At 50.3% G+C, this 21,773-nt stretch overlaps 2 protein-coding genes across 2 annotated transcripts in view; both read right to left on the bottom strand.

Moving 5' to 3' along the window:
- The window catches only part of LOC129556737 (myomegalin-like), a 631,881-nt gene that overhangs the window by 502,277 nt on the left and 107,831 nt on the right, over positions 1 to 21,773 (bottom strand).
- LOC148778144 (NBPF family member NBPF4-like) overlaps positions 1 to 21,773 on the bottom strand; it is a 62,448-nt gene that overhangs the window by 19,997 nt on the left and 20,678 nt on the right. Inside the window, exons 2-5 of the mRNA XM_088836015.1 lie at positions 17,690 to 17,888; positions 17,351 to 17,634; positions 2,248 to 2,462; positions 1,156 to 1,207 (exon numbers count right to left, since the gene is read on the bottom strand). Of these exons, the coding sequence (XP_088692141.1) occupies positions 1,156 to 1,207; positions 2,248 to 2,462; positions 17,351 to 17,634; positions 17,690 to 17,888 (750 nt within the window). The remainder of the gene's footprint in view (positions 1 to 1,155; positions 1,208 to 2,247; positions 2,463 to 17,350; positions 17,635 to 17,689; positions 17,889 to 21,773) is intronic.

Consider the following 21,773-nt stretch of genomic DNA (forward strand, 5'->3'; position numbering starts at 1 on the left):
GCTGGGATTCGAAAAGGCAAAGGAACCAGGAATCAAATTGCCAACATCCGTTGGATCATCAAAAACACAAGAGAGTTCCAGAAAAACATCTACTTATGCGTTACGGACTATGCCTTTGACTGTGTGCATCACCACAGACTGGAAAATTTTGAAAGAGATGGGAATACCAGACATGACCTGCCTCTTGAGAAATCTGTATGCAGGTCAGGAAGCAACAGTTAGAACTGGACATAAAGCAACAGACTATTTCCAAATAGGAAAAGGAGTATGTCAAGGCTGTATATCGTCACCCTGTTTATTTAACTTACATGCAGAGTACATCATGAGAAACACTGGGCTGGATGAAGCACAAGCTGGAATCAAGATTGCCAAGAGAAATATCAATAACCTCGGATATGCAGATGACACCATCCTTACGGCAGAAAGCAAAGAAGAACTGAAGTACCTCTTGATGAACGTGAAAGAGGAGAGTGAAAAGGTTGGCTAAAGCTCAACATTCAGAAAACTAAGACCATGGCATCTGGTCCCTTCGTTTCATGGCAAATAGATTGGGAGACAGTGGAACCACTGGCAGACTTCTTTTGGAGGGCTCCAAAATCACTGCAGATGGTGATTGCAGCCATGAAATTAAAAGATGCTTACTCCTTGGAAGAAAAGTTATGACAAACCTAGACAGTATACTTTGCCAACAAAGGTCCATGTTGTCAAGGCTATGGTTTTTCCAGTAATCATGTATGGATGTGGAGGTTGGACTATAAAGAGATCTGAATGCCAAGGAACTGATACTTTTGAACTGTGGTGTTGGAGAAGACCCTTGAGAGTCCCTTGGACTGCAAGGAGATCCAACCAGTCCATCCCAAAGGGAATCAGTCCTGAATATTCACTGGAAGGACTGGTGTTGAGGCTGAAACTCCAATACTTTCGCCATCTGATGCGAACATCTGACTCATTTGAAAAGACCCTGATGCTGTGAAAGACTGAAGGCTAGAGAAGGGGATGAGATGGTTGGATAGTATCACCGACTCAATGGACATGAGTTTGAGTAAACTCTGGGAGTTGGTGACGGACAGGGAGGCCTGGTGTGCTGCAGTCCATGGGGTCACAAACAGTCGGACATGACTGAGGGACTGAGCTGAATGGATAGTGAATTGTTACCTGAGGGTTAGTGTTTCTTGTGCTTGTTCATCGTCTTCATCTTCATAAATTTCTGCAAACAAAATAAAAAATATCCAGTCAGCCTCTAGTCACTTCTCCCACTGCAAACACAGGGACTCATATGGTCACAGAGGCATAAATATCTATGTGTGATTTAATACTGTACGGAAGTTTTAATGTATTGTCTTTAAAAAACTGCTCAAGCATAGATTTCTGATCCAACAGGCAGTCTCTTTCTAAACTGGTAGATCATCCTCAGGACACCTTCTGCTTGAAATTGGGCAAACATTTGAATTGTCTTTTCTTCCTTATATCACCTCACATTGTCCACCTTCCATCTCCACTCCTGCAAATGTATCGTCCATCCTGCCCCAAATTCCGCCAAAGACACAGCCTCCATAAACCTTCTCAGGTCTCACAAGGTGCCCTCCTTTCTCTAAGCAGAACAACCACGTCCCACGTCCCTCCATCTGGGAACATCCTGGCTCTTCAAGGGGAATCTCTGGGAAAGTCTCTCCATGGAAAGTGAGTGCTCCAGTTTAAATCATTTTCCCAGCACCAAGTCCAACTCTATCAAGTACCTAACCAACACGACAAAGTGAACGGTTTTCTTTTTTCTGCAGTATATTTGTAAATATTCCCAAATTTAATCATTATAGCTACCATCAACAGATTATTCATCCATTTTACAGATGAGAAAACAGTTACTAACATGACAAAAATCAATCATTCTCACATAGTTAAACACACAGCACTCAGCCTGGAACCTGGGAACTTCCAAGCTTCATCTAGGGCTCTTTTCACTCTCACAAGCGGCCTCCTGTCACCTCCTCCTTTCTGGCTTTAACGCTGGCTGGATGTTGCCTCCTGCCCCAGTGGCCATGGTCCATCAGGGAGGAAGCAGACCATTGGGATACAGTGACCTCCACCCTGTGCATTTCTCCTCTGTCCTCTTAGACAATCCTGCTCCTACATAGCCCCACATAGGACATGAAACAGGAAAGCTGATAAACATTCCTAGTGGAGGGGTTCATCTTATCTACTGGGGACCTAGGAGAGGATCAGTGCTATCAGGGCCTGTGGCCCCCTCACCTGGGCTGAACTTGCAGGCAAGGCGCTCTGCCAGTCGGTATCCCTCAGACAGGCTCTCTCGGAAGCCCTTTTCCTGGTGGTTGTCCAGGTCATTGTGGGTGAGGAGGTCCTTGAGGCGCTGCTTGAGCAGGACAGAGTCATCTTTCCCATCCCGTAGTGTCTGCCGTAACTGGGTCAGCTCTCGTGCCTGACTTCGAATTAGGACAACACACGTCCTAGGTGGAAAAGAAGACACAATTGTAAAAGGCAAAGAGTTAGATGAAAGACAGGGATTTCAGTGAGAACATCCCCAAGGAGACCTCGAAACAGAATTCTGGCACATATCTGATAACCGGCTCAGTCACTCAGTCGGGTCCGATTCTTGTGACCCAATGGACTGCACCAGTCTCCTCTGCCCATCGGGTCATCTTGCCAAGAATACTGGAGTGGGTTGCCATTTCCTACTCCATATCTGATGACTGGCCTTTGTCAAAGAGAAAGAAGGTAAACAAAGGTTTCCTCTGCATCAGAAAGTACTCCTGCAAGATTCCGTGACATTCCAGTCATCTTGTCTTTCTATGAAGATAACCTAATGTCTTCCCTGGTGGCTCAGCTGGTAAGGAACCTGACTGACAATTCAGAAAACACCAGAGATGCAGGTTTGATCCCTGAGTCGGGAACATTCCCTGGAGAAGGAAATGGCAACTCATTCCAGTCTTCTTGCCTGGAAACTTCATGGACAGGGGAGCCTGGTGGGACAGTCTCTGGGGTCACAGAATCAGACAGGACTGAGCGACTTCACTTTCACTTCAAGCTCTCCTTAGTCTAGGTTTCCTGCCATATTCAATTTTTGTTACTAGCACATGGTCCTCTGGCAACCACAATGATCTAAATACAGCAAAGAATCAGAGAACAAACAGAAAAGTCTTCTGTCAGCCAAAATGCTGTCACGAAATCCATGCACTAAAGGTCCCAGACTCTGAAGCCAGCCTGCCCGGGTTAAAACAGCTACAATGAATATGTCTCCTATGTTCAAGAAGAGAGAAGAAAACAGAAACATGATGAAAAACATAGAAGATGTAAGAGAGACCCAAATGGAGTGCAGACGGAAAACAGACTATCTAAACTGAAAACTCTGATGTGAGGAACACAGTAGATACAAGAGAAGGGGGGAAGTGAGCGAAAATGAACACACAACATTTTTGAAACTATCCAGGAAGAGAGAAAAAGACCACAGGAAGACGTGGGACAACATTAAGCAGTCTAACACATGCAATTGGGAGTCCTAGAAAAAGGCAGAAAATTATTTGAAGAAACAATGACTATTTCTTCATATTTGATTAACACCTATACTCACTATTGCAAGAAACTCAATGAAACCAAAGCAGACGAAAACATAAAGAACTAAACCAAGACAAATCATAAACAAAATTGCTAAAAAGAAGTGTTAAAGAAAAAAACCTGAGAAACAGTCAGAAGAGGTGGGAAAAGACAATTTCACACAGAGGCACAAAATTAAGAGGGACAGCAAACTGATCATCAGACACTATGCAAGGCAGGACACAACGGAACATACTTAAAGCATGAAAACGGGGAAAGGGTCAATCTAGACTCTGTGAGAGGCAAAATATCTTTCAAGAATGAAAGTGAAAATAAAGCCTTATTCAAAAACCAAAGGTAAGACAATTCACATATTAGCAGACTTTTATCTGAGACACATTGGTGCAAGTTCCATAAGCATAAAAAAGGACTGCCAGATGGAAATTTATATTTCCCAAGAGTGAAGGGCATGCAAATAGTAAATATGCAAATAAATATAAAAGTGCCTTTCCAATTTTAATCTCTTTAAAAGACAATGGACTGCCTAAAACAAAAACAATAAAAGTATATTTTGGAGTTTATAACATATGTAGAAATAAAACATTCCAACTAAATATAATCCCCCAAGAAATAGGATGAGAGAAATTGAAATATACTCATGGAAGGTTCTTACACTGTACATGACGATGAATAATACAATGTGAATGCAGACTATGATGAGCTAATTATGACCATTATACACCCTAGAGCCAATAAGAGCCAATGTAGATACATGGTAAATTGAAATCATTTTAAAAATATATTCAAATAATCTGAATAAAGGCAGGAAAACGGAGGGAGAAGAGTGAAGGAACAAACAGAACAAGGAGAAAACAAGTATCAAGGTGGTGCCCTTGAACCCAACCACACTGGTAATTACGTAACATGTTAGTAGTCTGAATACTTCAGTTTTAAAAAGACCTTACGATTAGCAAGCTGTCTATAAGAAACATGTGTTAAATGTAAAGATAAAATGTGAAGGAACGGGAAAACATTAACCACAGAAACGGTAATGGAAAGAAAGCTGGAGTGGCTATCTGAATATCAAACACATAATTTCAAAACAAGGAAATTGCTAAGACTAAAGGCCATTAAGAGCAAAAGGGTTAATTCACGAAAAGGACGTAAAAATTCTAAATATGCATGCACCGAATAAAAGACTTTGAAACAGATGAAGCAAGAACAGAGAACACAATAGGAAACAGACACATCTCCAGCAACAGTTGGTGATTTCAACACTCCTTTCCTGTAATTTATAGAACAGGGAGACAGAAAAGCAGTAAGAATATATTAAATACAACACTTGAGCAACAAAAATGTTTAGTGTTGCTTAAATGAAATAGTAAATATTTAAAACATTTTCAACGTTGTACTGACGTATGACTCTGGAGTCTCTAGGAAGTTTTAGGAGTGCACAGTTGCTGAGCCCAGACAGGGACAGGAATACAGGTGTGGAGGGAAGGGTCCTGTGATCTCGCCCTGCCCACCCACCTGCGCTCTCCATCAGGAAAACCCAGGGCCTTTCAGAAGCCAATCGCCCGCCTGCAAACACGGGACCGAACAGAGTTGCACACCTCTTTCCCCACCTGACGCCCAGGGCAAAAGGGAGGGACAGGAGCACACCCGAGTCATCAAAAGAAAATGCCTGTCTGCCCTGCCGCCACCATCACCTGCACGAACTTTGCCACACAAACCTGTCACATCTCTCTAGGAGACTTCCTCCTAAACCACCACCAGAGAACTTTTTTCCTATTTCGGCTAAAGCTGGAAACAAAGAGGAGGGTGAAGAAATAATGCTTTGGTGGAGCAAGTCAGCATAGGAACGTGAAAACAGTTAAAACTCATTAGATTTCTGGTCAAGATGCAAGACCGCCGTCCCCCCAAAATCAAGCAATCTATTCTAATTGGGTTCCCATGGTAACTGTACAATTGGGCTTTTCGATATAACATCCCGAAGGCCCAACGCGCACTTGTAAGATATACTTTGAACTGCCTGAAGTGTTTTCACCTTTCGGCGCTCCCAGACCGATGGCTGCACGTCCCGCCCTGCCGGCTGGGGCCAGGGCACGCTGGCGGCACTTGGGGTAGCAACGCAAGTCCCGGAAGGAACAGGACACCAGAGCAGGTATATAAAACGGGTCCCATGTGGAGCTCCATCCAATCTGCTCTGGGGACAAACTGGTACTGCTACTGTTACAGAACCCTGTTTACGGACTGCACGCCACACCATGAGGCTCCTCTTATTGATTTCAAGGTTAAACAGAATCAATCACTAGTAATTACAAGAGGGGCCTCAAGGTTAATCATATGATTAGACTCTCAGTACGGAATTAAACGACAAGCACAGCTGTGCTGATAAATAAAACATAACTGAGGATCCAAACCCACGTTTCAGGTGTTAACAGTAGGGCACTAAGCAGAGCACACAGCCCCGCCCCAGACCCCAGCCCCTCCTCGACAAACACAGCAGTCTCTCCCAGCCACCGCTGGGCCCCGAGCGGGCCTGGGAGCAGAGCGCCGGTCACCCTCTAAAGACGCAAAGGGTCGAAGATCAGAAATGGTGAAAGGTCACAACTTCAGCATTCCTTGCAACAATCGTAAAAATACCCACACGTTTGAGACGTTCTACAGACCCACAACACACACTGTGGCTTCTGGCAAACTGGCGACCTGGGCAGGAGTAAATCTAAGTCTCCCACCTTTATTTACTACATCCCCTCACTGATGGCCACAGTTTTAACGTAGGCCAGTCGGGTGAAGTGTGGGCTGGCAGGCTTCCAGGGAGAAGTGCCCTGCTTAGTCCCCAACTCTACAGAGTCCTCCAAAAATCCTCAAGACACCTTAGCATGAAAAGCAGCAAACCGCATGGTTCTTAGGATCCTCGCTAGAGCCCAACAGAATGACCACGTGCTGCTCCTCGGTTCCAGCAGGAGCAGAGTACGAACTGACCCAGGACCGAGAAAAAATAAAAAAGAAACAGAAACTCCCAACTAACAAGCTGAGGCCGTAGGCCAGTACGATAACCCCTCTTCGTGCTTAAGAAACCCAGTCATCCAGTATTTACTCCAGTCCCACCTCCCAGCTGCCCTCAGGGCCTGGGGTCCTGATCGCAGTCCAGCAGGGTCTGCCCAGCACCAGGATGACACCAGGCCTGTCCATGGTCCACTGGCCCTCCGGTGTCTTGACCAAATCTGCTAGATTTCCTTTCTGAAACTTCTGGGATCCCGGTAGTAAGACTTGGGTTTCTGTTCATCCTGTTTTCTTTTACTCTGATACACACATTTTTGGGGATGCCAAGAGCTAAACCTGCAAACAGTCCTGTTTTTGAACACTGATTACCAAGTTATCTTTATCTCCAAATGCCAACTTCATACACAAACCCCTCATGAGTTCTGTGCTTTTGAAGTAACATTATTTAGTCTGCACCTCACCTTGTATTAGTCAGACTGAGCTGCTATAACAGAATATCCCATACTAAGTGGCTTAACAGACAGAAATTTATTTTTTCACAGCTCTGGAGACTGGCAAGTCCAAGATCAAGGTTCCAGCTGATTTGGTTTCTGGTGGGGGCACTCTTCCTGGCTTGTAGGCAGCCACCTGTTGCCCAGTAAGATCACCCTCTCTTTTCATATAAGGCCACCGATCCTACTTGGATCAGGGCCCCTTCTTCAACCCTCATTTATTCTAAATAATCCCCTAATGTCCACATCTCCCAGTACAGTCACAGTGGGGGTCAGGGCTTCAACATGTGAATCTTAGGGGCGTGTTCTATCCATAGGAACCTGTGCCCTGAATCCTTCGCTGGGCCGTGCATCGGGTGGAAACCCCACACCAGGCCACGGAGAGTTTCCAAGACAGAATGCCAGCTTCAAGAGACAAGAACAATACAAGTCAACCAGAAACCCGAGTGTACGTGTGATGAGCCCAAGGGGAGCAGACATTACAGGGGCTGAAGAGGCTTCTAGAAGGGTGGGGCCTTGGGAAGGATTCAGGGAGAGCCTGGGAACAGACAGGGTCTATGATCAGGCTGAATCAGAAGAGGATCCCTAGGCAAGAGTCTCTGGAGCCTCCCACCCTTTACTCTGAGATCAAAGAGCAGATGCACAGGTTTCTAGAGAAGCTGCCAGAACAAACCTGGAGGGCCTTGGGGCTAAAAGTGGTGCCAACAGGAGCCAGGCAGGCTCGTGTTCCTCTGGGGCCTGGGTGGGAAAGAGGATCTCCTGGAGCATCTCCACACCCCTGCCTCCAACAGGAGGAGGAGGACGCGGTCCTCACTCCCTGTGTCCGCCTGGGAGCCCAGCGTACAGGGCCCCGTGGGGCAGCAGGGCTCAGGGACAGAAGCAGGGAGACGGCGTGGGGTGCACCAGGCAGAAAGGACCCAGGCAGCGGAGGCTGGAGCCAGGCAGCACCTCCATCAGTGGCGAAGGGACAGGAGATGGGAAAGGTCAGCCGTATGAACCCAGAGTCCATGTGGACTTTTCTCTCCACCCCAAGAGACAGCCTCCAATCTGAGAGCTGACAGAGCCAGCCTGGCCTGCACAGCCTGGCTTCCAACAGGTGAGCCTCCAGACGAGCTCAGCCCCGGGCAGCCCGGTGCCAGGGCCCCATTGTGCCTAGCCACAGGGCAGCAGTGGGCACCCAGACAGCAAAATGGAGCAGACACCGCACAGCCAGGCCTCGGAGCTTCCCTAAGAAGTAGGCTTTGCCACACGAACACCAGAGCAGGACTGAGGCACGTCAAATAGCTTCTTCTACATCTGAAACCACTGGAAACATGATTTCCGGCCAATGCAAAAGAATATCTCACTAACCTTCTCCAGAATCCACCCCGCCTGGATTGTCCACAGCCATGTGTAAAAGCACCCCGGGCCCAAAGAAGGTCTCTGAGCAAGAAACCTGAATAGACAGGAGAGAACACCACGAGGAAATCAGAACTGTAACCTTAGGAGGCTTTTCTGGCCTGACAAACGGTCCAGAGGATACCATGGACAGCAGCAAGTTCTCAGTCCACAAGGCCAGGACAGAGGCTCCAGGACACGTTCTCATCATACTCATGGCAAAAATAAACAGGTTAGGAACACCTAAGAGGAAGCCTTTAAAAAAGCCCGTACTTTTAGTTTAGGGAAACTGAACTCCTGATTGTGACTCAGGGCCCACGTGGGTTCAAGCTGGTGGTGGGGCGACAGCGAGCATGTCACCCCCAACCCAGGACTGAGCGTGTCCAGGGCTATCAACCACTCAGCCTGCCCAGGGTCCCCAGTGTCAGCCCAGAAAAGTCCTGCATCCCATTAAACCTTGGCCGCCCAGGACGGACAGAATGCACGGCTCTCCGGAGCCTGTCCTTCTGGGGGCAGAAGGCAACCACACCAGTAGTCAGAGGGGTGGATAATGCTGCATTTCAAAAATATTTCATTTTAGAACCTGCATTTGGTTCTAAGTAACCATTCTTGCAACAAATTTCAACAGCCCCCTGCTGGGCACAGCCACCCTTCAGTGAACCCCCACCCTGCCCGCCACTGCCCTCCTCCCCAGCAGCCCCTGCCCTCAGGGCGGCCCGGAGACGGATGGTCGGTGCGGGTCCAGCAATCAGCCAGCGGCCGCCTCGACTCACCATCCATCTGAGTCGACAGCTTAATCTGATGATAACACAGTGGTGACAGAAACAGATTCTTCTGTACAATAAAGAATAGCACACATGGGCTTTGCTCAGGATGGCTGGCTAAATTCAGTAACTTTGGGAAATACATCATTTCTGTGCCTCGCACTTTATTCAAGGAACTTCCACTTGAGTGTGGAAAGCCTCAGGAGGAAGGGTCGCTGTTCACTTCCAGGACACCGGCTCCTGGAGTCCCTGTCCCCCCAGCACCACCCCTCCAGCATGCCGGAGCCAGGCGACCAGTGCGGCACGTGGCAACCTCGGGCGGAGTCTGGCTGTGGGCATGTCGCCAGGCAGCACCTGTTCTCCCCCTTCCCCCGCCTCCCTGATCACACCCACTGGGACCAGCAGAGACCACCTGGGCCTCCCTCCCTGGCCGCTGCCTCTCATCCTCCAGCGTGGGCTCCCCGGCCACTCAGCCAGTCCCACGGTCTGTGACCTGCATCTGAGGAGGCTGAGCATGCACCTTATTGGTAATCTACATTCTGATGTGATTGCACACCCCAGGCTTGACAGTTTCATTGTACGGATTCTGAAACTACCTGCAGGAAAGCACAGGTAACCCCATGGAATGCGGGCTGGGGATGGGGAGGCCTGTTAATGAGCTTCACTCCTCCCCACTGACATTTCTGCCCAAACGAACAGGTACAGTAAGGCAATCTCCCAGCTTCAGAACACAAATGCCAGGCCTGACAGACAGGGCCTACTCCCCTCCACAGCCAGCTTGCCCCTACTTCCCACTTCCCGGAGGACTGTCTTATGGGAATAAAACACATACACACCAAACGCTGGATCCTCTCTTTAACAAAGGGGATCCTTAACTTGGGCCTCTCCCCCACTGTCCCTCCATCACCCCACACTCCCCACCAGAAACGCCCCCAAGTGGACCCCAAAGCACTAGCCCGACAGACTGCATGTGACAGCACCTCCTGAAATACAGGCATGTATCTTTACACCATGTTTTGACCCCGAAAAGGACTTCTGACAGGACCCCGGTTTCACGGCTGCAAAGGTGGCTTGCAAGGTGAATGGGAAATGCCCGCACTAGTTACAAATAAACCTGGGCTGATCACTCCTACTCCAGGGCCCTGTGCAGGCCACACACTCACAGGCAAGACAAAGACCCTGAGTGTCCCCCTCAGCAGTGACCTCGAGGATTCCCTGGGACTGACTGGGTGAAGTTCCCAGCAGGCCTTCAAAAAACTATGAGGGTGTCACCATTGCACTGGCCAGAACCTTCTGGAATGGTATTCTATCAGGCTGAACCCAACATGAGGGTAAAAAGACCCAAAAATAAGGCCCACTTCCCCATGCACACAAAAATCACTGCAGATCAAACTCTGACAAAGCTCACCTGCCGGCCCTCATTACCCTTCACGCGGGAAAGTGAAAGTGAAGTCGCTCAGTTGTGTCTGACTCTTTGCGAGCCCATGGACTGTAGCCTCCAATCTGAGGAGTGGGTTGCCATTCCCTTCGCCAGGAGATCTTCCCGACCCGGGGGTTGAACCCGGGTCTCCAGTACTGCAGGCAGACGCTTCACCATCTGAGCCCCCAGGGGAGTCCACGCAGGAAGACAGTGTCATATGCTGGTGTCGCTGCTGGTTCCCGGCCGTGGCCATAGAGTCGGAGTCCGGGTCTGGTCCTCCAGGAATTTCTTTCAATTTAACAGGTTAGGTCAAACCTCCTGAAGACAGTGACTCGGGACCATCGCAGCCGGGAGGTGCCCACTTGGGAACGCGCTCGCTAAGCCCCCCGCCGGCTCCACACCCACAGAGCACAAGCCGGCCGTCGGCAAAGCACCTCTGGACACTCAGAGCTCTGCCACTGAGCGGAAGCACCTGGAGGCCAGCCACCTCGGCGGCTCCCAAATCATCCACTGTAAAAACTGCCAACAGGCAGCTGGGCAAACCACCTCCTTAGAGACGAAAGGGGTTTTAGAGACTTGGCAAATCAGGACCAGGCTTCATGACCCTCCAGATCCTCCAGATCCAACGGGGCCACAGACACGCGGGTTCACAGACACAGCGGAGGGGGAGCCCAACCAAGACCCCACCCCCAGTCCTGCCTCCACCAGAGACAGTTTTGTGGCTGAGTTAACAAATACCAGCTACGGTCATCATTCAGTGTTCTCCACGCGCCAGGCCTGGGCTGATTCCCCCTGGATGGAATTCTCTCCCAATAACCCACAACAGCCCTAAGAACGACAGTGCCATTCTCCTGGGTTTTGGAGAAACCAAGGCTTAGAAGACGTTAAGTGCCCTCACTCAGGTCATACACAGTAACTCGTAGTACCAGGTCCAAACTGAGTCAGTCTTGTTCCCAGTGGCTACAACCTTAACCTTGCATGTGACACCCCAAGTGAGGGCTCAGGTAGTGTAATCGTGTAAAAGTAGGATGCTGACTGGTTGGGGTGGGGTATATGGACGAGAATACTGACTGGATGAGGGGAAAACAAGGATGCTGACTGGACCGAAAGTAAAAGACCCTGATGCTGGGAAACACAGAAGGCGGGAGGAAAAGGGGACGGCAGAGGATGAGATGGTGGGATGGCATCACCGACTCGATGGACATGAGTTTGAGCAGCTCCAGGAGATGGTGATGGACAGGGAGGCCTGGCGTGCTGCAGTCCATGGGGTCGCAAAGAGTCGGACACGACTGAGCGACTGAACCGAACTGAAAAGCAGGATGCTCACCAGACGGGAGGGAAACAAGGGTTCTGGTCGGTTCCTCGCCCTTTTCACAGTAAGTCTCATCGTCTTATGAGTCTACGGCTCCAAATTAAAAGTTCCATCCAGGTTGTGCTTCCTGCTTCACAAACAGCCATCCATGACTTCCCGTGCTTACATTCGTCCAGGGGGGCCGAGTCCATGTGATCACAGCCATCCCACAGAAGAGGAGGCGAGTGGGGGGTGAGCAGCTACCCAAAGCCACCCAGCCAGGAAACAGCATCACCAGAACCCCTCCCATGGTTCTCCCACCCACAACTCCAGCACATCATCAGTAAAAATTCAGTTCAGTTCCCCAAAAATGTATTCGCTTGTACATATGGAAGTTAACCCTGACCTGAGACCATAAAAATGCTTGTACCCAGAGGGTGAAAAACACAGGCCAGCCACTCAGAAGGAAAGATGGGCGTGAAATATAATACGGCTGTCACTGCTTAGCATTTGTTTGTAAAACTAATGCCAAAGTTTTGGTAATATCTGCATCTTCTGTCATAACCACAAGACCGAACACTATAAAGCTGGGATAACATGTCGGGTGTGCAATTCGAAGAGATTCACATGTCTCTGAGGACTTACAAAACCATACACAGATCCACAAGCACAGGCGACTTAGAACAGTGACGCCGGCTGCGGGCAGACCCATCTGGGAGGGAGCCCGGAGCCCGTGTGGGCTGGAGAGCTCTTCTCCACCGTGATAAGGGGGGTGGTGGAGACTCTAAAGACTGCCTGGGAGATGCTCAAACATTAGGGTCCCTGGCGAGCTTGCAAAGACAGCCTCCTGGGTTCTGATCCAATAATCTCCTTTTTAACCAGCACCCTCAGTAATTCTGAGACAGCAGAGCTCAGACCACCTCTGAGAAATGCTCTGCTACAGCTCATGAATGTCTCATTTGAAGAGGAGCAACAAAGCCCACGTTTCAGGGGGTGGCTCTTACTTCTGACACCAACAAGAGGGCCAGATGTGAATGGGACACCCTCAGCCCCTTACAGTCCTTTGGTTTGGGGGGTAATCTGTAGCTCAAGTTTAAAAAACAATGAAAAATAATGAGTTTGTTTTTTTTTTTTTTTTAAATTAAACTACAACATTTAAATGCCTTGTCCCATATTCTGCCCCGAGATTCAGTTCCCTCTCCCATCCAGCTAAAACCTCTGAACGTCCAGGGCTGGAATTGCCCGATCCGTCAATAAGGTAAGAGTTTTCTAAACTACTATCCATATGACTCAGTTTGTCAGTAAAAACTGCCAGCAGCGCTGTGCTTACAGAAAAATGTCCATAAATGCATTATTGCGACTGGCAGATAGATGTCTATAATAAAAACAAATAGATTTAACAAGTGCTGGCTTTTACGAGTCATGCCATTGGTGGACCATGCATTCAGTTTCACCCCTAGACTTCTGGGAAGAGGCAGCAGAGCCTGGCTGATACTCTGCTGACTTCACAAGTGTTCCAGGTAGGAAATTATTCTAACAAGAAAATTTTCCAAGTAGGAGAGCAAGCATGCTAGGCATTTACTGCTCTCTCACAATTTGTTTCACGGCCACACACATACACACGTGACAATACGGTAACAACACTAAGAAAATGTTTCTGCAGAATTTTTAACTGGTTTATATCACAGCTATGTCACAGACCACATGAGTTTACTCCAGGCTGGGAAGACGGGCTATAAAAGGGGGACGTGAAGCCTGGAGACCCCCACTCCTCTGCTAGGCCTTCAATCTCACTGAAAACAACTTGTAGTATCAGAAACAAGTGTCCACATTTAGCACGTGGCCAAGGATGTCAAAGGCTTCCTAGGTGGCCCAAGTAGAAAAGAACCTGCCCGCTGATGCAGGAGACATAAGAGACACAGGTTCGATCCCTCGATTGGGAAGATCCCCTGGAGCAGGAAATGGCAACCTGCTCCAGTATTCTTGCCTGGAGAACCCCACGGTCAGAGGAGCCTGGCAGGCTCCAATCCACGGGGTTGCAAAGAGTCAGACATGACTGAAGCGACTCAGCACACACATACACAAGGACGGCACTGCTGTGTAGCGGCCCCTGGGGCAACCTATGTGTTTAGATATTCAGCTGGAGCAGACATCATTAGGGTGGCAGCCACAGACTGGCTGAACTGCCAAGGATTCTGAGCACTTTGACATGACACTGTCTGTGACCCATTTACACGTGAGCCACGTCTGCCAAAACCACTCTGGTTCCTTCAAAAGTTACAAAATGTCACAGAAATGCTTCATTCCTTTCCTAAGCAATTCATCTTAACAGTGTTATAAAGGAGTAAGACATTCACTGGATCCCGTATATTCTTGATGTGGCTTTCACCAAACCCTACAACCCTCCTATAAGTAAGTTTAAGTGTTGCAGTCCATGGGGTTGCAAAGAATTGGATATGACTTTGTGACTGAACAATACTGGTATTTTAAGAAAATTTAAAAGAAAACTAGACCATTTCTTTCCACTGACCAGCAGATAAGCAGCAGTTACCCAAATGCCGCAGAACACACATCTCACAGTATTTTGTCTCGACCAGTGGATGTCAAATGTTCATCTACCAAAGCCGAATACAGGGCTTCCCTGGTAGCTCAGTGATATAAAGAATCCACCTGCCAATACAGGAGACACAGGTTTGATCCCCAGATTGGGAAGATTCCTGGAAAAGGAAATGGCAACCCACTCTATTATTCTTGCCTGGGAAATCCCATGGACAGAGGAGGCTGGCAGGCTACAGTCCACGCGGTCGCAAAGAGTCAGACATGACTTAGTGACTGAACAACAACATGCCCAAGTCAGGCCTCCAGAGCTGACGGAATGGGAAAACTGATGTCAAAGAAGTGAAAACTAGCCACCCCACATAGCTCGCACCTCATTCCCTCACCCAGATAAACCAGGAACACTTTCAGACCAACAATGGGCACTGGCTTGGTTCATTCACCGTGAGTATACATGAAAAGGTCACTTTCCTCCAATGGAACACTGGGTTAGCCAAAAAGTTCATTTGAACATTTTTTTTGGCCAACCCAATAGTATATGTTTATATGTCTCTGATTTTTAAATCTTCAGGTTTCATTTAAGTGATGATCTGTGGTAAGACCCAAGCTCGTTCAGTAAACAGTTGTACCAGAAACTACGCAGGAAACAGGGGGTCAGAGGGGACTGTGACAAGAGCCATAGGACCCCAGACACAAGCCTCAAGCACCCAGAGGTCCCACAGGATGTCAGAAGCCTCAGGGAGAGTGGCCAGAAAAGAGGAACTGCACCCTGAGGCCGGGAAGGCAGGCGGGCTCAGAGAGAAAACAAACCTGGCAAACTGAGCGAACGTGAGAGTCATTCCGCTGTGCCCACCTCTCTGCGGCCCCATGGCCCACACAGTCCACGGAACTTTCCAGGCCAGAACACTGGGGCGGGTATCCTTTCCCTTCTCCAGGGGATCCTCCCGACCCAGAGATCGAACCAGGGCCTCCTGCACTGCAGGCGGATTCTTTACCAACTGAGCGATCAGGGAGGCCCGGGGAGAGGATTTACTGGCAAAGAGAATCCAGAAATCACTGTTTTGCTTCCTGCTTTTCCTACAAAGGAGAATATAAGCTGAAAATGGCATCGATGCCCCCCAAAAAGGGAGCTGAAATAACAACACTCTTGGTTTGAATCACTGACCTCTAAATGTTTGTCCTCTGCAAAATAAGAATAAAGACAGTTTGGAAGTTTATTAAAAAATACTGAGAACGGTAAACTGGTGTTCCTGAAAAAGCAAGAGGAGAGGCCTGGAGGAGGAAGTCCACAGGAACGCTTCCTCAGGCCTGCCTTGCCCTCCTCTCCGCAGGAAGGACAGAGGGGCCCTGAGTGGGACCTGTAAGGGAAACCATGGAAGCGCAGGCCTGAGCTGAGGATAAGGCCCAGGTGAGGCTCCACTGGCACTCAAGCAAGACCAAGACAGACAGGAAAAGAAAGGTTCAAGAACCTTCACGGCTGAACAAGATAAGACGTTAACCACTGTCCACACCTGGGGCTTTTATTTCTTTAAACCTGGATCTCCGACAGTGAGGCCTTTTTAAAGCAGCATCTAATAACACCAGTTAGGTCTAGTTTGTGTGATACGGATGTGTTTTAATGGTAAGAAAGCTCACCGAGAAAAGTACCTTCATATAGCTCTGCCCTTGAGGCCTACTTCACCCTGCCCCCAGACTGTAAGAGACACGACTCTCCTAGCTCAAACCAAGAAACCAAGGAGAAATGAAACGCCTCCCAGAGCCAGGCCAGCTCTCCTCGCGGGCTCTGGACCTCAGCAAGCGTGGACCTGGCATCACTGCCTCCTGAGACAAGCTTGAGTTAAAAGGTTATCAACCACCAGCTGCGGGTGGGATGAGGCAGCTCAGACATCCTTTTCCTAAAGACGATCCCCCCCAGGGCGTGCTAAGCTTTGTGAGGTCTTCTCTACCTCCCTGAGTGTTTTCTGCACTGTGGGACTCATGAAAGCAACTCAGCCCCCGCCCACCATCACGTCCTTGGCTGGGAGATGAAGAGACGCATCTGGCTGACATACTGGGAGTGAGGGCGCAGAGTTCAAAGCCAGTCTAACCCTCAGCTCTTTATGTTCAACACCTCCATGTTCTTCCGCAAACAGCAGCGGTGACCCTTCTCTGGACAAAGGAGTCTCCCTCTGCCCAGTGACCATCCACACAATCAAGCCAAAGCTGTGCTCGCGTATACAAAGCGTGCTTCCGGAACAAAGTCAGCCAGGGCTGAGACACAGAGAGAAACGCCACGCTTCGCTTCCTCATGAGCCCAGCCAGCGAGGAGTACAGTTGAGAACTGCTCTGCTGTGCTAATCGCGTGCTTGGGAATTACCGTGCCCAGCATATGTGGCTCTCAAACTTCCACTTGCTCTCTCCACGTGTTAGTGTTTACAGACGCAATGAGGGCACAGTGTATACAAAGGCGGGCCCTCCTCTCACACCAAGGTACAGGGCGTGAGGCCTCTGCATGGGGGGTTTGCTAAGGTCCTCCTGCGAGGAGGGCCAGAGAAGGGGTTCTGGAAGCTTCCTGGGAACAGAAGGCTGGGGAGCAGCGCAGAGTAGGCGGGCTTTGCAGGTGTTGACCAACTAGAGGTTTGGCAGGAGCAGCTCAACTCCCAAGCCAGGCCACTGTCATTCTACTTGGAAGAAGAACCCCAGGCTGGGAGAAGGCTGGGAACCCCTGGGCACACCTGGTCGCTCCTGGGGCTAGCAAGGGGCGTCTGGGGGTCGGAGCGGGCCCCACCACCATGGCAAGGGGAGCGGGGGAGGGCCCGAAGGACCACTGGGGGCTGGACTGCCCCACGGGCTGCAGACGCCTGCTGTCCCCGGGGAGAGCCCCGAACTTCGGCCGGAGGTGACCCACACAACTCACCGTGCTGCCGAAGCCGCCAACCACAAGGAGCTCGCAGCGCAGGAGCTCACGGCGCAGAGGGAGCCTGGCGTTGGGCGGGGGCGGGGTGGGGATGGGGCCGAGGCGTGGGGGTGGGGCCTGGCAGAGTGTTCGAGACCCGCGCGAGCCGGGATTCGGCGGAAGCGCGGCGAGGACGCGGAGGGGCGGGACCAGGCCGAGGCTGGGGGCGGGGCCCATGGCGGGGGCGGGGCCTCGGCGCCAGGGCCGCCTGACGGGACGCCCGAGGCGGCGGGGCCGGACCTCGGCTGGCGGGGGCGGGGCCGAGAATGGGCCCCGCCTCCCCGCCGGTGCGCGTCTGGCCAGGTCGGAGCATGCGCAGTGCGGCGGCGGTGTCCGGGCCGACACCCCGCTCTGCGCAGGCTCGCTGGCCCGGGAGTGTCGCCTGGCCAGGTTCATGCTGGCTGCCAGGGCCTCGCGATCACTTTGCTGGTCCTTCCTACCCGGCAAGAGCTGGGCCGCAGCGCCTTCCCACCTGTGCCCCCTGGGTGCTATCTCAGCTCTGCGGGGTAGGAAGGACCAGCAAAGTGAGGCACGTTTGCTGTCTGGTTTTTTTCTGTTAGCTCACTGTGAAACTTTAGGACGTGTTTTCAGCTTCTCTAATCCTCGAAGTCATCATCTGTGGGGCTTCTCTGGTGGCTCAGTCGGTAAAGACTCCACCTGATATGCAGGAGATCTGCGCTCCATCCCTGAGTAGGGAAGATCCTCTGGAGGAGGAAATGGCAACCCACTCCAGTATGCTTGCCTGGAAAAATCCCATGGACAGAAGAAGAGCCTGGTGGGTTACAGTCCATGGGGTGGCAAGAGTCGGACACGACTTAGAGGATCTTTGTAATAATCCTCTGTATGTAGGCAAGCGCATAGGGCTAATAAATATCAGGGACAAGAATACACCAGTCTTCCTATAATCTGTACCTACCAGGACCCAATCAGAATTGGGATCCCAACAGAACTGAAGAGGGAAAATAACACAAAAGTTGGATCAAGATGCTTACCAACATCCTAACAAGTGTACTGTGATGTAGCTGGACAGGTCATACATGTATCCTACTTTTCCATTATCAGCATCTCTGATTTCCACCCCAGGAAAGAGTGCCTGTTGAAGTGCATTATGTGGCGTTGGGGAAGACAGGTGAGAAATAGTGAGGGGAGGGCAGCATCCAGGGGCCAGGCGGGCACCTGGCTATGCTCAGCAGGACCCCCTCCTGGGGAGGCTGAGAGATGTTCCAGCCGCCTCCACGGGGGTGACTCCAGGGGCAGAAGCCAAGGGAGGACACAGGAAAGGCCACCACCAAGGACTGATCGTCCCAGAGTCTAAGACTCTATCTAGAATATGACTCTCCCCTGAACAGAACTACAATCTGCATTCCCTGTTCTTCCTGGTAAGTTCTTTCCTTCTTGGCGATAATTTTCAAAAACTCAAAAAGTTTTTTTCAAAAGCTCCCCTCCACCACATGCCCTTGTCCCATCACACCCGAGCCTCATCTACAAGCACAAGAATGGCTCCCAATCAGAGAGCTAGCCTACTGTGTGAGGTTCACGGTTGGGCGGGGGGGGGGGAGTCACAGGATGCCGTCTCTCTATGCAGGCCACCTGATCTCTCTGTAGGATGACAGCGTTGCACAGCTGGGTGAGGTTCCTTTGGGCTTTGCCAATAAATCATATCCATTCTTCTCTGGACACGGGTTCCCATGAATGACTTTTTAGAAAAGATGTGGAAAACCCCAGAAGCCTTCGCTCACCTTCACTCTGATTTCTTCACAGACCTCCTGGGATGTCCTTTACCATAAGCCAGCTTTCTTGTGGGCACTGGAAACAGTGTTCATATGCATCACTTCTTTAAACATACAAATGGATACTGGGTTGAACAAATGAACACAGCATGTGATTGCTTCCAATGATTTGCAACCCAAGAAACTTGTTTAATAAGCCTGTCTTTACAAGCTGCTTTGTGACATTAGAGACCATTTACAACAAAGCTGTCTTCAGTAGTCAAACTTAATCCTTACTAGCCTGCCTTTGGGAAAAGAAAGGATTTTATAACGATCACTTAAAACCTTGTGTGGTTTGAAAGCCCTGAACTCCGGACAAACGTGTGAAAGTCTTGGAACAAAAGAAACATTACAGAGCTCACCACTTGCCACTTTGTTTTACATACGGTTTTCTTTAGGACCTCATCTCCAGTGGAGAGCATTGCCTATTAACACAATTGATTTTCTCAGCCCCAGTGTTCTATAAAGGTCGGAGCCAAAAGCTGGCCGGAGTCAGCATCCTGGGCCTGGGTGATGTGGTCAACCAGCCTGAGAGGACAGGAGCACGGGGTGTTCTGGAAGGGGGAAAGGAGACCCTCAGGCCCTGGGGGTGGGCTCTGGTTGTCTCTGATTACACTCTGCTCTGCACTGGTGGTCAGCACAGCTGGAGCCAGTGTGGTGTGGCTGCAGCAAGGAAGTCTTCTGAGAGGGGGAGGGGCCTTGGGCTCCATCCTTCTGCAGGGGGGAGGGAAGCAGGTGGAGGAAGGCAGGTGCAGCCTTACCTGGAAGGTTCCTCACGCTCAGCTCTTGCATTCCTACAAAGAGGTGAAAAGTCCTTCTGCCCAGGGGCCCCTGGTTGCTTCTGTTGACATCTGGAACTGTTTCAGGCTTACCTTGGGTTCGGGAGGGCTCTTCCGGAGGCAGCAGGAGGCCTCCGTTCAAGACTCCTCCTGAGACCTGTGTCAGCTGGCCTGCTTGCTGCAGGGCTGGAGACGCGGTGTCTAATGGGATGACCCCCACACACGCACATCTGAGTGGGGCAGACAGATGAGGAAATGGGGTTTGCAATCTGGAACAGCGGCTGGGACAGTGGGCCGGCACCGCAAGGCCCCTCCCCGCACCAAAGATCCCCTGCGGGCCTGGCCCTGAGCAGTGGGTGGCCCCACGTGGAGCAGAACTGATAAACAGCCAGGGTCCCTGATGGGGTTGAAGGCTTGATGTAAGGAAAGGCCTGGAAGACAGTGAGTAACAACATTTTCGTTGCCCACCCCACCCCCACCCCCCACCCCCCACACACACAGGTGAAGGACCGCTGTTTTTTGCAGACTTTGGATCCAGTTGTCCATTGATTGTTGGACAGAGAACATCTGAATCTTACATACCCTTCCTTCCAAAATGTGGTGACTTTAGGTAATTAAATATATATGTAAATGAGTGAATACAAGTCAGCTCTTCCTGAAGAATACATTTGCATAAGTTGCTTAAAGAACCACTTCTGCCAGTGTGAACGTGGTGGGGGGAGTTTTCCCACCCTGAGTCGGCCATCGGGTGTGGGTCACTCAGGACCCGGGATTTCATTAGATGCTGGCCCTTTTGAAAGCAGCTCCTTCACTCATTACAAAGTGTTTCTGATCCATTTTCGGGTAGGGCTCAGTTGGTAACACACTGTTGGCAGTTTGGGCAGAATCTTTTAAGTGGTGTGAAGTGCTGGGGAGTATGCACCTGGGCTGCCAGGAGGAGGCAGGTCTCCCCCCACCTCTGCCCTTCTGGAAGGGGTGAGCTGGAAGCGCCTGGGTTTTTGTGACTTGGAAATTAAAGCCAGAGACATGGGGATTCTGATGCTGCGATGGTGACTTGTCCTCGTTCTCATCTTCCTGGGAAACTGCAAAGGAGAATGCAGACAGGAAAACCAGCCATACCAAGCGTTCTGTCTCAGCCTTCAAAATATTAATCTGAAGAAGGAAAAGTGGTGTCTTCCCTCTAAGGGGGACATCTTCAATCTATCTCCAGTGCACTGATCTATTGATTTAAAGTGCCGTGCTTAGTCGCTCAGTTGTGTCCAACTCTTTGACACCCCATGGACTGTAGCCCACCAGGCACTTCTGTCCATGGGGAGTCTCCAGGCAAGAACACTGGAGTTGATTGCCATATCCTCCTCCAGGGGATCTTTCCAACCAAGGGATCAAAGCCAGGTCTCTGGCATTGCAGGTGGATTCTTTACCATCAGAGCCGCCAGGGAAGCCCATTGATACGAGGTCACACTAGGCAAAGATGGAAAGATTAATAACCGCATGCAAGGCATGGTTGGTGGTGAGGGTGGTGTGGGGGGCTCCCTGCCCAGCTGTCCCTTTATCTGCTAGCATGAGGTGACCCAGCCGAGTCTGCGGAGTCAGGAATGACGAGAGTGAGGTCCTGGGAGCAGTCTCTCCATCTGTCTCACCAGCAGCCCCTAGAGATGAAGCCCTCCTTGGTCCAGGAGGCCACTGGACAGGAAGAGACAGAGTTCTCATTCCTGGTGGGAAAGGGAGGAGAGCTGTGAAGCTGGAGAAGGTCACTCCCCAGGGAGGAGCCTGTACCAGTTGTCAGAGCTCTTTCTGATGCAACTCGGAAGCCATTTAATAAGCCATGCAAATAAA

This window comes from Moschus berezovskii, chromosome 4, assembly GCF_049115385.1.
Source record: "Moschus berezovskii isolate FMDL1 chromosome 4, NW_MosBer_1.0, whole genome shotgun sequence".
Lineage (NCBI taxonomy): Eukaryota > Metazoa > Chordata > Mammalia > Artiodactyla > Moschidae > Moschus > Moschus berezovskii.